Genomic DNA, 16,040 nt, shown 5'->3' with positions numbered 1-16,040 from the left:
ATCGTACTAAAACTACCCATACCTTTGGATAATGGAACTTAAACTTTACCTATCTTTGTATGATACTAAAACTACCCTTACCTTTGGATAATGGTACTAAAACTACCTTACCTTTCGATAAGGGTACTAAAACTACCCTTATCTTTCGATAATGGTACTAAAACTACCCTTACTTCTGGATATGAGTACTAAAACTAACCTTACCTTTGGATAATGGTACTAAAACTAACCTTACCTTGAGATAATGGTACTACAACTGTCCATATCTTTGATAATGGTACTAAAACTATCCTTACCTTTTGATAGGGGAACTAAAACTAACGTTACCTTTCGATAATGATACTAAAACTACCCTTACCTGTGGATAATGGTACTAAAACTACCCTCACCTTTGGATAATGGTACTAAAAATACCCTCACCTTTGGATAATGGTACTAAAACTAGCCTTATTTGGATAGTGGTTCTACCCTTAACTTTCGATTATGATTCCAGAACTACCCTTACCTTTCCATAATGGTACTAAAACTACCCTTACCTTTCCATAATGGTACTAAAACTAGACGTATCTCTGCATAACGGTACTAAAACTAACCTATCCCTTACCTATCGATAATGATACTAAATCTACCTTTAATAATGGTAATAAAACTACCCTTACCTCTGGATATCGGTACTTAAACTATCCTACCTCTGGATATCGGTACTAAAACTAACCTTACCTTTGGATAATGGTACTACAACTGTCCTTACCTTTGGATAATGGTACTAAAACTACCCTTTTCATTATATAATAGTACTAAAACTTCCCTGACCTCTGGATAACGGTACTAACACTGCCCTTACCTTCTTAGAATTCCCTTATCCCACGATAATTGTACTAAAACTAAACTGGGAACTAAAACTTCTCTTATCTCATCATACTGGGATCTTTTTTTACATCTTTTTTCCAAAGATGTACTAAAACTACCGTTCTTTTCCTTAAATGTCGTACAACATTGTCTGTCCCTTCTCTTTTGGATTTACAATGACTACCCTTTGCTTTTAGCTAAAACCTCTTTCAACTCACCTCAAAAATCGCATTCCTCTGAAACTATTGGCATCCAATTTCTGAATCATGTTGTGAGACAAATGCAACACCTTCAGCACTGCATTGCGGGCAAAGGTACCACGAGCCAACTCCGTCAAAGCATTGTTCGAGACATTACACCAACCCAATTTGGTTAGATCGGCAATGTGTTGACCTTCTAATTTCTTGATTTTGTTAAAACTAATATCAAGGACTTCCAGTTCTCGGAGATTTTTAAATTGATTGCGTTTCAAGTTTTCCAATTGATTGCTATGCAAGTCCAAAGTTTTCAGTTTACGAAGAGGCTAAAAGGGAAATTTGGTTAATCCAATGGAAAAGGTATGGGTCATTATATCTGAGAAAGGTTTCCTCCCTTACCCTTAAGGGAATTTAAGTTAGATAAACTCATCAGATAGAAATTCTTTATCAGTTTAACAGATCTTTTTATACCTGAAATGTCTCAATGGGCACATCATTTAGAGGACCATTTATTAAACGTATAACGCCAACACTATTGGCTATAAACTGATCAGCAAACAAATTCTTAGCCAATGTGGTAAAATTATGACCATCAATCACCAGATGTGTAAGTTTGCCAAGGATCTGTAAATACGCAAAATTGGATTAAAATGGAGCCTTCAATGAAATATATTTTCCCTTTGAATCTTTACTTACCCCAAATGAGAAGGGTGATATATTTGCCAAATTCGTATTGAGTATGTATAGTTCCTCTAGGGTCTTGTTGATGCCAAAAAATACATAATCATCTAATGACACCAATGGTGTATCCTCAATGGTTAATTTTCTCACTTCAGTTTTGGAGAATAGGGGACCAAATAAACGTTCTGTAAAAAAAATCGTGGTTCATAAAATTTTATTAATATTTGTTTTTTCATATGACTCACCGAAGTGTCCCTTGTTTATGATCAATTCCTCTATGGGTATATCCAATGCAGCCAAATTTTGCAACGCCACCGATAAGGTGGCCAAATTTGTGTTATCACAGCGTACATAGATGCCAATATCGGTGTTGTTAAAGCATACACAAGGATATATTAGCTTGGGTCTGAAAAATGGAAAAACAATTTACTTGTGGGAAAAATTCCAAAGTATTGGGTTGCCCAAAAAGTAATTGCGGATTTTTCATATAGTCGGCGTTGACAAATTTTTTCACAGCTTGTGACTCTGTAATTGCATTCTTTCTTCTGTCAGTTATCAGCTGTTACTTTTAGCTTGCTTTAGAAAAAAAGTGTAAAAAAAGTCTATTTGATTAAAGTTCATTCTAAGTTCTATTAAAAATGCATTTACTTTCTTTTAAAAAATCCGCAATTACTTTTTGGGCAACCAATAATTTAGCTGTTGGAAAAATTAATGTAAATGGACAATGTACGAGTTGTCTGATAGGCTTGGGAGCATACAGAACCTGGAATGATTATAGTTCTGAAATTCTTAAGCTACTGGTAGTGACAGCCTTCCCGGGTTACTCTCTGATACAACTGAGTGCCGAGGCACAATAGGAGGACATGATAAACAAGTAACAAGTGAAAGCGTGCTACTTTCGGACGGGCCGAATCTTGGGAACCCACCGCCATGGATTCTGCTAAAAACTTATACAACAACCAGTAAGGAAGGGCAAAAATCGGACGGTGCCGACTGTATAATACCCTACACCTACCCTATATGTACAGTGTGGGAGCTATATCCAATTCTGAATCAATTTTGATGGATCTCGGCGGATGTTTTCAGATGGGTTATAAAAAAATCCGTATCGAGTTTCGAGCAAATATGTTCAAGCTGTAATAAGGACGGTTGGCAAATGACAACATTATTGCAAATTACCCAAAATGTGACCAACATACATATGGGAGCTATATCTTAATCTGAACCGATTTAAAACAAACTTCTCAGATACTGTCGTAGTCGTCAAGGAAAGCGTTGTGCAAAATTTTGGCGAGATTGGTCAATAAATGCGCTTGCAGTGGCTCTAGAAGTGTAAATCGGGCGATATACATATATGACAGCTATATCTTAATCTGGGCCGATTTCTATGAAATGCACCAGTAATGTTGAGAGTATTAAGAAAATCCTTCCTGCCAAATTTCGAGAGAATCGGTTCACAAATGAGCATTTTATTGCAATAATTCTCAAAATCGTACAAAAATATATTGGGTTGCCCAAAAAGTAATTGCGGATTTTTTAAAAGAAAGTAAATGCATTTTTAATAAAACTTAGAATGAACTTTAATCAAATATCATTTTTTTACACATTTTTTCGAAAGCAAGCTAAAAGTAACAGCTGATAACTGACAGAAGAAAGAATGCAATTACAGAGTCACAAGCCGTTGAAAAAATTTGTCAACGCCGTCTATATGAAAAATCCGCAATTACTTTTTGGGCAACCCAATATATGGGAGCTACATCTAAATCTAAGATAGTCCACTGGCTCTATACGAGCGTGATTAGACCAATACTTACTTACGCCTCAGTAGTTTGGTGGACGGCTATGGAGAAAAAGTGCAACATAAAGACCATACAACAGGTTCAGAGAACATGTTGTCTTCGCATAGGCGGAGCGATAAGGACCACGCCCACTAGGGCACTGGAGACTATTCTAAATATACGACGCATTGACATACAGATTAAGTGTGAGGCAGCCACTGCGGCTATGAGACTTAAGGCGATGGGAGAATGGATTGAGGATTGAAGCAGCTCATACCATCGCTGATAATCGAGGCGATGATATTAAACCTGGAAGGAAGGGAAGAGGTTTCCGATGGGATACCTGAGATGAACTTTGAAGTCGAGTGCGAGGCACTGCTGCCAACGGCACAGTCTTGGATTGACGGAACCCTAGTATTGCCATCTGGAAGAGCATGTTACACGGAAGGATCAAAGCTAGAGGACAGAGTGGGCCTGGGAGTCTACATTGAGAACCCTGGGACAGAGATCTGTTTTAGACTGACTGACCATAATACGTTCCTGCAGGCGGAGATCCAGGCGATCACGGAATGCGTGAAGTGGTGTGGTGTTAACGCGAGGATGTCGAGTGTGAATATCTTTACCGACAGTAAAATTGGCTTTTCGACATCCGTGTCCTCTTTGGTTCAGATCGTTCAAGATTTGGATATAGCTGCTATATAGGCCGATCTTTCGATTAAAGGTCTTAGGCCCTTAAATGGTGCATTTATTGTCCGATTTCGCTGAAATTTGGGACAGTGAGTTATGTTAGGCCCATATACATCTTTCTTTAAATTGGCCCATGTCGGTCCAGATTTGGATATAGCTGCCAATTAGACCGATCCCTCGATTTAAAGGTCTCGGGCCCATAAAAGGCTCAACCATTGTCTGATTCCGCTGAAATTTGGGACAGCTAGTTATGTTGGGCTTTTCGACATCCTTATCCAATATGGTTCAGATCGGTCCAGATTTGGATATAGCTGCCATAGAGGCCGATCTTTCGGTTTAAAGTATTGAAAAGGCGCATTTATGGTCCGATTTCGCTGAAATTTGTGAGTTGTGTTAGACCCTTCTACACCTTTCTTTAATTTGGCTCAGATTGGTTCAGATTTGGATACATCTGTTATATAAGCCGATCTCTCGATTAAAAGTCTTGGACCCATAAAAAGCGCATTTATTGCCCGTTTTCACTGAAATTTGACACAGTGACTTATGTTAGGTCTTTCGACATCCGTGTCCTATATGGTTCAGATCGTTCAAGATTTGGATATGGCTGCCATATAGACTGATTTCTCGCTTAAAGGTCTTGGGCCCATAAAAGGCGCATTCATTTTCTGCACTCGCTGAAATTGGGGACAGTGAGTTGTGTTGGGCTTTTCGACATCTTTCTTAAATTTTTCCCAGATCGGTCCAGATTTGGATATAGCTGCCTTATAGACCAATCTCTCGATTTGTGGTCTTGGGCCCATAAAAGGAGTATTTATTATCCGATTTCGCTGAAATTTGACACAGTGACATATGTTAGGCTTTTCAACATTCATGTCCTATATGATTTAGATCGGCCTTTATGGATTTAGCTGCCAAAAAGACCAATTTTGAACCAGAATTGAACAGCTACTTGTATTTAATAGACCCCTCAATGTCCGTGTCGAATTTGGTTCAAATCGGACCATATTTGGATATAGCTGCAATGGGTGCATAAACAATGCATTTTTCACCTGATTATGACGAAAGGTGGTTTACATATATACCCAAGGTGGTGGTTAGCCAAAGTTCGACCCGGCCGAACTTAATGCCTTTTTACTTGTTACGCATTTTGTTTCTCTGGCCTTTTGGCTTCAATTGCCTTAAGAAGAAATTAATCTAAATATGTAATCCCCTAGATGGCTTTAGTAGGGAATCAAAAATTAATTTTTATATTTCCTCTTTGGTGCCACAATTTTGGCTTGCTATTATTTGCAAACTATTTTGCTTCAATTTTATATGGCAAAATAAGTTTTCACCGTTTTCGTTATTCCATCACGTGTTGAAAACTATCGCCCACTACCTGTGATGTGTAATATATTTGGGCAAAGAATATTTGGGACAGAAGATTGAACAAAAACATGAGTTGACGACAAAGAAACAAGAAATGGCTTTGATTTATTAACAGAGTTTGAAGATTTTGTGAGTCAGAGATTATTGAAATTGAACAATGACTTGTACTTATTAAACCACTCAATGTCCGTGTAAAATTTGGTACAAGTCGGACCATATTGCGATGTAGGTGCTATGGGGGCATTAATTATGCATTTTCACCGGATTATAACGAAAGGTGGCTTACATATTTTTTATACTTTATATTTTATTTCAATCCATAACATTTCACTTTATTTCATTCATTTCATTCTATTCATTCATTTCATTCATTTCATTTATTTCATTCATTTCATTCATTTCATTCATTTCATTGATTTCATTAATTTCATTCATTTCATTCATTTCATTCATTTCATTCATTTCATTCATTTCATTCATTTCATTCATTTCATTGATTTCATTGATTTCATTCATTTCATTCATTTCATTAATTTCATTCATTTCACTCATTTCATTCTTTTCATTCATTTCATTTCATCTCATTCATTTCATTCATTTCATTCATTTCATTCATTGCAATCATTTCATTCATTTCATTTCATTCATTTATTTAATTAATTTCATTCATTTCATTTTATTCATTTCATTTCATTCATTTCATTCATTTCATTCATTTCATTCATTTCATTCATTTCATTCATTTCATTCATTTCATTCATTTCATTCATTTCATTCATTTCATTCATTTCATTCATTTCATTCATTTCATTCATTTCATTCACTTCATTCATTTCATTCATTTCATTTATTTCATTCATTTCATTCATTTCATTCATTTTATTCATTTCATTTCATCCATTTCATTTCATTCATTTCATTCATTTTATTAATTTCATTAATTTCATTAATTTCATTTCGTTTCATTTCATTTCGTTTCATTTCATTAATTTCATTTCATTTCGTTTCATTTCATTTCATATCGTTTCGTTTCATTTCATTTCATTCATTTCATTTCATCTCATTCATTCCATTCATTTCATTCACTTCATTCATTTCATTCATTTCATTCATTTCATTTCATTTCATTTCATTTCATTTCATTTCATTTCATTTCATTTCATTTCATTTCATTTCATTTCATTTCATTTCATTTCATTTCATTTAATTTAATTTAATTTAATTTAATTTAATTTAATTTAATTTAATTTAATTTAATTTAATTTAATTTAATTTAATTTAATTTAATTTAATTTAATTTAATTTAATTTAATTTAATTTCATTTCATTTCATTTAATTTATTTTAATTTAATTTAATTTTATTTAGATTTTCTATGATATGTTCAAAATTGTTTTCGATTTGCCAGCCAGTTTTTGTATTAGTCGCCGATCATTGATCAATTTGTTTCGTGATAACTATTAGTGTCAAACACAAAAGCACTGCAACCAATTAGTTGTCATTCTTTTGCCAGTAAAAAAGGGAACCTTTTTTTGTTAAATTTGCTTCTACATTTTGTTTTGTATGCCATCATTTAATGTTACTTTTATAAGCAATTTTTTGTAAACGACTACTGCCCACGCAATACTTGTTTCCCAAGTTAACACTCCTTTGTTTCAAATATGAAAACAGCATAAAAAAACAACCACAATGCAACTTACCTGCTGGGACATTTGTACTTGGGTTCCCCATAAACATATTCAGACTTCACTTCATGCGTAATTGACAACAATATCAAGGCTACTGATGAAAGCGCCAACAAGGCCTTTGCAATCATGTCTGCTCGCATCCCACTCCCAAAGGTGACTTTGTGCATATTGGATTTTTGGCAAATATTGGCAGCAGACCTCTTGACGTATGCATGAATAAAACGAGGACCGATTGATACCTAACAAGGCGGATGTACAATATGTCTCTTACAGAGCAAATGGCAAGTCGAAGGTGGTGGTGTTGTTCGTGTTGGCAGTATCTTTACCACTGACTCATTATAGAGAATTGACAACAGGTTCGTGGCTTAAGTCTTTTGTTTTGCAAGCGGTAAATATTCTATTCTTAAGGTGTTCCAACACAATAAGAAAAACTGTATGTTTATAACACAACGACTAGCTAATTGATTAATTTTTTTCAATAAAACAACAACAAACAATAGTTTCACTTTCACAAAACCCAAAAAAAAAATCAATAAAAACTGAGTAAAACCAAATAATAAAAAAATAAAAATTGTAATTAAATCGGGTTAAAAACAAAACATCACAATGTTTATAACACTATTAAATGTGACTGATAATTTGGACATAATTTTAAAAATATTCCATTATTATTGCAGAAAAAAGCTATGCGCTCCTATGAAAAAGCGAAAGAGATCAATATGACTGCTAGAGATGATAAACCAGATGTGGTATTTACCAAAGTACAGAATTTGGTACCACAAGAAATGGAAATTACTACAATGATTTTAAACCCACTGTTCATTAAATCCGGATTTAAGGCTCTCGTCAGCTGATTTTATAAAGGGAAACAGATGATCGAGCCATTAAATCCGGATTTAAAGAGCAGTGTAAACGGGGTTTTATACTTTCCCTATGAAATAAAATACTACAACTAAATTAAAGCTCAAGGATAAGGGGCCTCCATTTTTGTCTTGAGTACGAACGGCGTGCTGGCACCACTTGCTAGATACGTTTTAACATGGCAAGATACCTCATAAATTTAGCAAGCATTGGGAAAAGGATAACCACCGCTAAAAATGTTTCTGTTATTTACACCGGGATTTGAACCCAGGTGAAATGCAATATCAATAATCTTCATTGAAGTTTGGTACTCAGCTTAGTGAAATTTTCAACGCTTAAGGAAATTCAGAGACACATTATAAGCATAGTTTTCCCGGCATAATTGAATGAAAGATAGTAGTTTAGCAGTTTTTTGAACCACGAAATGAATTGGTTCGTAAACAATAGCGCTCAATTTCAATAAATGTCTTTTTTTCAGTAAAAACATATGTGACAGATTGCCCAAATGAAATGGTCTTTATTTGCTACCATAACAAATTTAGTTGAACAAAGGTACCATTTAAGCCATCAAAGTTTCCTCCCTGACGACAACAACTTTTCTGTTGTACAGCCCTGTCTTTAAATCATTGCGAATGATTAAAAAAAACTTTATTGTGAATCGCCTCCGAATCTCTGCTCTTAAACCTTACAAAAACGCGTGACTTTGAAGAAGCAAGTACATTTTTAATGGGGTATTAAGTTTTAGGAACAATCTCTCCTTCTCCTACTTGCACAGTATGGCGAAACAATTAAAGGTGGTCTCATTTGTACAATAACCACAAATCATATTGTGCAATCCGCCATTTTGCCATCAAGGTGATCAATGATTTGCCAACACACACAAATATATTTGTGTGCGTGTGTGTACATTAGCAGAGAATATGCGAGAAAGGAGATAACAACAAAGAGAATGCAAACAAAAATCTAGCATCTTAATATCGTCAAACCTGACCGGCTGCTATTCGCGTGAGACCACCGTTTTAAATCCGCCTTGCTTGCATAGCATTCATTCTTTAGTTACGTTTTCTCCTATTTGGTAGCATTTTCAATCGGTAGATTTGACATCCTTAATGATAATCATGGTGCCTATTTACTTTATGTATTCGCAAGTGACCTAACCTTTTATTAATGAATCCTGCATAGCAAGCAAAGCGGATTTAAAAAAGGTGATCTCACGCTCTCTGACGTTACCAGCCGGCCAGGTTTGACGGTATTAAGTTGTCAGATCCTTGTTTGCATTCTCTTTGTTGTCATCTTTCTCGCATATTCTCTGCTCATATACGCACACGATCAAACAATTAAAGGTGGTCTCACACAAAGAAATTTGAGTGTGTAGATATTATGCATGAGCAGATATTATGCGAGAAAGAAGATGGCAACAAAGAGAATGCAAACAAAAATTTTATACCGTCAAACCTGGCCGGTTGTTAACAGATGTTCCCTTGAGACCACCTTTTTAAATCCGCCTTTCTTCTAGCTGATTCAAGTTCAAGCGTTCTTGCGAAATTGTCAAACATATCTGATGGATTAATCCTATCATAACAAATACCTGTAAAGGGTACATGCATACATATATATTCCAAACTTTTCCTCAAAAATTTATAAATTAAGTCATATAATTCCTCTGAACGCATTATTGACTTTGTGCCTTTCACGTTTTTACAAGTCTGTAGAAAATCCCATTGTTAACGTTTTTCTTTTTTGAGAAATCATCCAAAATGCGTATATTTTGCCATAGCCACATGTTTTTTTATTTCCACACACTTTTACACTCGGGTTGCACTCAAACAACCACCAATTGCCTCATTTGAAAAATCAACTCTGGTATTTGTGTGCTTGTTCTTCTTTTTCTTCTCGAAACAACAGCAACACAGCGGGAGAAATATTCTTTGCTCCCGATTCATTCCGCCATTGCTTAATCGACCAATCACCATCGAGTTTTCGCACACACTCATAGTTTGGCGTGTACATGTAGGCTAGACTGTGTTGTAGTGTTGGTTGACGGGGAGAATATGAATTCAATATTCGCCCAATACAAGAAAAAATTTTTGTTCATTCCAAGTTGCGCCGCCATTCGACATATTTCAAGCAGTGGAGTTTCTAAATCGCCCGCCAGTTATTGGTACAAAAAATCAAATTAATTTTGACCAAGTCAACAAAAAAAAACTTGTAAAATTTGTGAAACAACAACAAAGTGATATAAAAGAAATATAACACACCATGAGTTACCAGGCCGATGTATTGAATTCTGCCCATTTGGAATTGCAGGGGGGCAACGGTGCTGAATTGAGGCGTCCCTTTGACCCCACCGCTCACGATTTGGAATCCACATTCCGTTTGACACGTTTTGCTGATTTAAAGGGTCGTGGCTGCAAGGTGCCCCAAGAGGTTCTGGGTAAATTAGTGTCGGCCCTGCAACAGGACTACTCTCTGCAAGATCAAGATGCTCAATTCATGAATATGGCTATACCGCGCATTGGTATTGGTCTAGATTGTTCGGTGATACCATTGCGTCACGGCGGCCTTTGTCTGGTACAGACCACGGACTTTTTCTACCCCATTGTGGATGATCCCTATATGATGGGTAAAATAGCTTGCGCCAATGTTTTGAGCGATTTGTACGCCATGGGTGTCACCGATTGTGATAATATGCTAATGCTGTTGGCCGTTAGCACAAAGATGACTGAAAAGGAGCGCGATGTGGTGATTCCCCTGATAATGCGAGGCTTTAAAGATTCCGCCTTGGAGGCTGGCACCACAGTTACCGGTGGACAAAGTGTGGTCAACCCCTGGTGCACTATTGGCGGAGTGGCCTCCACAATATGCCAGCCCAATGAGTATATTGTTCCCGACAATGCTGTGGTGGGTGATGTTTTGGTGCTAACCAAACCTTTGGGTACACAGGTGGCGGTAAACGCCCACCAATGGCTGGACCAACCCGAACGTTGGAATCGCATTAAGTTGGTCGTTTCCGAGGAAGATGTACGCAAAGCCTACCATCGAGCCATGAATTCGATGGCCCGCCTTAATCGCACAGCCGCCCGTTTGATGCACAAATATAATGCCCATGGTGCTACTGACATTACAGGCTTTGGCCTGTTGGGACATGCACAGACGTTGGCCTCCCACCAGAAGAAGGATGTCTCGTTTGTGATTCACAATCTGCCGGTCATATCGAAAATGGCTGCTGTAGCCAAGGCATGTGGTAATATGTTCCAATTGCTTCAAGGTCATTCGGCCGAAACATCCGGAGGTTTGCTAATCTGCTTGCCACGCGAACAAGCCGCCGCCTACTGCAAGGACATTGAAAAGCAAGAAGGCTATCAAGCCTGGATCATTGGCATCGTCGAGAAGGGCAACAAGACTGCCCGCATCATTGACAAACCTCGTGTCATTGAGGTGCCGGCCAAGGACTAAATTGCAATCCACACACACCACACCAGAATAGAATCCGCCAAGAGTGAGTGATGAATAATAGGGGCTGCTGTTGTCGCCAACGTTTGTAATTTTAAATGTATATCTTAAATGTAATATCTTCCGCATTAATTCGATAATGAGAAAAAAAAAACTAACAACGACGATTTTCTTCACTTTCACAATTATCATTAAGTTACCTTCGTGTTTAGCATTTAATACATAATAATCTCTATCCTAATTTACTTTCTTACTCCCCCTTCATAAACATAGAGTTTCGCTTTAAATATTTTTACGTTATTATTTACATTTTAGAACTAGTATTGTGAGATGTGGCTTTGTTAAAGATCTACAATAATTCTCCTAAACCAGATGAATAGTAATGATGATATATGTATGTGTGTATAGATAGATACCTATACATACATATATTATGAACGTATTGTTCTTTCTAAAACAAACAGTGACCTATAACAACAAATGCACAATGGTAATGATAGTTATTTTTGGGTTTTTTTTTTTTGCAAATTACAAAATTTTGTACTCTTGTACAACCAGTTTTTTTTCGTTTTTGTCGCCAGAAAAATGTATAATTTTATATTTTACTTTTGTAACTTCTAGACGTACGTATCGTATGCATTTTATCCTTAATCTATGAAAAGAAAAACAAAAAACATTGAAAGAACCTATTTTGTAAGAATGGATGGATGATAAGAAAGGAGCAGAGGACGAAATACAAATAAAATTGGGCTCTGTAAACACTGTAACATGTGTTGAGACCATTATATGAAAAAAATATACAAAACCTAATAGTTTTCTATTTATTGATTTTCAGTATTTCATGGGCATTATGGGAAAGTAGCCACGGTTTAGGTTGATGCACTGACCATACTCAATACTATCATATGTCACACAGTAACATGAAAGGATGAATGGGCTTAACCCTATAGGAACCCAAACAAACGGCCCATCCGTTTATAAACAACTTGGCAAGGCGAACGCCAGCTCAGCTGCTAGGAGTAGACAGCGGACAGCTTGTATATGGGCTACTGAATTAGTAAGGATAAGGGACTAAGCGGCACATTAGTTTTAATATTGGGTTGCCCAAAAAGTAATTGCGGATTTTTTAAAAGAAAATAAATGCATTTTTAATAAAACTTAGAATGAACTTTAATCAAATATACTTTTTTTACACTTTGTTTCTAAAGCAAGCTAAAAGTAACAGCTGATAACTGACAGAAGAAAGAATGCAATTACAGAGTCACACGCCGTTGAAAAAATTTATCAACGCCGATTATACGAAAAATCCGCAATTACTTTTTGGGCAACCCAATAGTTGCAGGAGGCTAAGATTCTTCAACGGACAACGTGGCATCAGAAGAGGTTGTCACTGTTATGCATTCTTCGGAGGCCATTAGGGAAATTGTGTCAGAGCCAAAAATCCTTTGGGCGATAAGAGGTTTCGACTCCTTTAAGTCGCCAAGCCCTGATGATGTATCACCAGTTGAATTACAAGCAGTGTCTGATAGACTGGTTCCCTGGCTAGGGAGATATACTCTGCTTGTATCAGAATGTCATATATAGCTGTGGGATGGAGGGATACGGTCATTTTCATTCCGAAAGCAGGAAAGCCCTACCACGCGAAGGCGAAAGATTTTCGTCCTATTAGTCTGTCATGCTTTATGCTGAATACTCCTGAGAGGTTGACAAAAACATATCTTAGGGTAAAGATCCCTGAAAATCGCCTGTCGCGACAGCAGCATCCATATAGTAAAAGCAAATCCACTTAAACAGCACTTCACCACCTAGTCAGCTACATAGAGGGTTCTCTCGCTGTCAAGGAATATACGATGGTAGCATTTCTTGACACTGAAGATGCTGTCAATAATGTAAAACCGTCTTCAATCATGAAGGAGTTGGAGTTTCTAGGCATCAACTCTACCCTAAGATGCATTACGGCAGGCTTGGGATCTGTGGATCTACGAAGATGGTTCAGCAAAGGAACTCTTGAAGGGGGTGTACTGTCTCCTCTACTTTGGAATATAGCCATTACCAATATATTACTGTCTCTGCAAGAAAAAGGCGTAAAAGTGGTCGCATATGCTGATGACATGGCAATTGCGGTTAGGGGAAAGTTTCCCAGCACTCTAAGAGATATACTTCTGGTAGCTCTACGTGCAACAGCAAAGTGGTCTAGGTATAAATCCGTGCAAGACAGAAGTAGTTCTTTTCAGCAAGAAATACAAGTTGTTTACAGTGGCATTTGTCTCCTTGGGTGGAGAGAATGTCCCATTTACAGAAAGCACAAAATACCTGGGTGTTTTGCTGGACAGAAAATTGAACGTCAAATCCAACATTTTGGAAAGGGCAAGAAAGGCCACTCTTGCCCTATACACCTGCATGAGAGTCATTGGCAAAAATTTGGGGTATATACTGCAGTTGTTAGACCTATTATGCTATATGGTGTTGTGGTCTGGTGGACGGCGCTTCAAAAATCCACCTACTGCTCTATACTTAACCGGATCCAAAGGATGGCTTGTTTGTGCATCACAGCCGCACTGAAGAGGACACCATCTGATGCACTGAATTTAATGCTACATCTTGTCTCTGGACATTGTGGCTACCCAAATTGCAGCGACCACTGCCGTGAGGTTAAGGGAGCTTTCTCATTGTTCATGTGGCGAGGCTACGGACACTGTGTTATCCTTGATACAATGTTCCAGGCAGTGTGGATTACACCCTACCTGAGCCGCTTTTTGATAAAAATTACTGTACCACTATTCCTGAAAGAACCGATTGGAACTACGATATCTCTGGTAACAGAAGTTACATAGACTTCTATGCGGATGGTTCCAAACTAAACGACCTGGTGGGCTTTGGGGTGTACTCTAAAGATCTAGAACTGATCATATCGAAGAGGTTACCCGACCACTGCAGTGTGTATCAAGCAGAGATCCTTGCAATTAAGGAAGTAGTGGAATGGCTAAGATATAATGTCATTACCACGATTGGCATAAATATCTTCTCAGACAGCCAGGCAGCCATTAAATCTCTGGAGAACGTATTTCTGAACACAAAAACCGTCTTCGACTGTCGCAGATCTCTCAAAGAGATTCACTTTTTCGGGGTGCCGGACCACAGAGATATCCCAGTGAATTCTAAAGCGGACGAGCTTGCGAGACTAGGAACTACCTTACACACACCAGGGACACTGGAATCTGTGGGTATGCCTCTAGCGACATGTAAGCGTAGTTTTCAGGACCAGGCCCGAAGGGCAACGAATGATAGATGGTCACAAAGAGGGGGCTGAGAGCATTCTAAATCTATGTGGCCACAATCCCATGGCAGCCGTGGCCACAATCGGAAAATAAGCTGACAGACTGGAGTTTGCCTGCAATGACTTTTACTGAAGCTGTAGGGACATCGAGGAAGAAGAGACTATAGAACACCTTCTGTGTGTGTGTCCCGCACTAGCAGTTCGAAGGAGTTCCACTTTAGGTTCTCATTTCTTTGACAACCTGTCTGAGCGGATGTGAACATTCTCAAGTTATTGGGCTTTTTAAAGCGATCTGGATGGTTCAACGGTAGGAACCAGAAGGCATCTTTGTTCTTCTGTTCCTGTGGTACCACAATGGACGAGAACGTCTAAGTGAGTCTGATGGTACACTGCCACTTAAACCTAACCTAAGATTGATTCACATATAAAACCCACATTTGTTTTTTTTTCTGGCGGGTAAGTTTGATATACATTTTGCCAACATTCGTAATTTAAGTTCGAATTTTTTTGCGGTGTATTTTCACTTTGAAAATTCCACAGGATTTTCATGTTCCGGGATATCACACCACATCTCTTTTGTTTCCCACAGAGCCTTGTGGTATATGTATGCTATGATATAGTGTTCCAGAGACAACATCACTTAGGCTCACAAAATCCAGAAATTAATTCTTTAAGTTCAGGATTGGAGCACAAGTACTGCACTTATGGTGGCCTCATAAATGGCTTCGACGCCCTTTCTGATTCTATTAGTAAGATTTTGAAGGGTTTTCCTGACAGTGAAATCGTTGGGAACCACAAGGCGAATTATTGCAAATGCAAATTTTGAACATAAACATTCCTCTAAGAAACAGGGGCTAGCTTCTCACATATCAGAGAGTGCAGTCCGATTCAAGTTTAAGCTCAATGATAAGGGGCCTCCTTTTTATAGCCGAGTCCGAACGGCGTGCCGCAGTGCGACACCTCTTTGGATAGAAGTTTTTACATGGCATAGTACCTCACAAATGTTCCCAGTATTGGGAGGGGAAAACCACCGCGGAAAAAGTTTTTTCTGATGGTCTCGCCAATATCTAACATCTGCGCTACGGTGATCTCCAGTCGGTTTGGCGCCTTTAAATAACCAATGACCAACCTGTTTTCGGGCGATCGGTCCTTTGGACCGGAACGAGCTTGCTCACCTACAGGAGCTTGAAGAGGATCGTCAC

The 16,040-nt window shown here is 37.8% G+C and overlaps 2 protein-coding genes across 2 annotated transcripts in view; one reads left to right on the top strand and one right to left on the bottom strand.

Moving 5' to 3' along the window:
- LOC106089117 (protein artichoke) overlaps positions 1–7,800 on the bottom strand; it is a 29,664-nt gene extending 21,864 nt beyond the window's left edge. The window contains exons 1-5 of the mRNA XM_059370162.1: positions 7,260–7,800; positions 1,973–2,133; positions 1,743–1,912; positions 1,518–1,670; positions 1,068–1,372 (exon numbers count right to left, since the gene is read on the bottom strand). Of these exons, the coding sequence (XP_059226145.1) occupies positions 1,068–1,372; positions 1,518–1,670; positions 1,743–1,912; positions 1,973–2,133; positions 7,260–7,414 (944 nt within the window). The 5' untranslated portion in view covers positions 7,415–7,800. The remainder of the gene's footprint in view (positions 1–1,067; positions 1,373–1,517; positions 1,671–1,742; positions 1,913–1,972; positions 2,134–7,259) is intronic.
- A 2,212-nt stretch (positions 7,801–10,012) lies between these two features.
- Positions 10,013–12,320, top strand: LOC106095276 (inactive selenide, water dikinase-like protein). Its single transcript, XM_013262515.2, has one exon. It carries the CDS (start codon positions 10,368–10,370, stop codon positions 11,562–11,564), a length of 1,197 nt encoding a protein of 398 aa, XP_013117969.1. The 5' UTR covers positions 10,013–10,367; the 3' UTR covers positions 11,565–12,320.
- Positions 12,321–16,040: the final 3,720 nt, after the last annotated feature.

The sequence above is a fragment of the Stomoxys calcitrans genome, chromosome 5, assembly GCF_963082655.1.
Source record: "Stomoxys calcitrans chromosome 5, idStoCalc2.1, whole genome shotgun sequence".
Taxonomy (NCBI): Eukaryota; Metazoa; Arthropoda; class Insecta; order Diptera; family Muscidae; genus Stomoxys; species Stomoxys calcitrans.
Note: the sequence above shows the minus strand (reverse complement) of the source record. Positions and strands in the feature narration are given on the sequence as shown.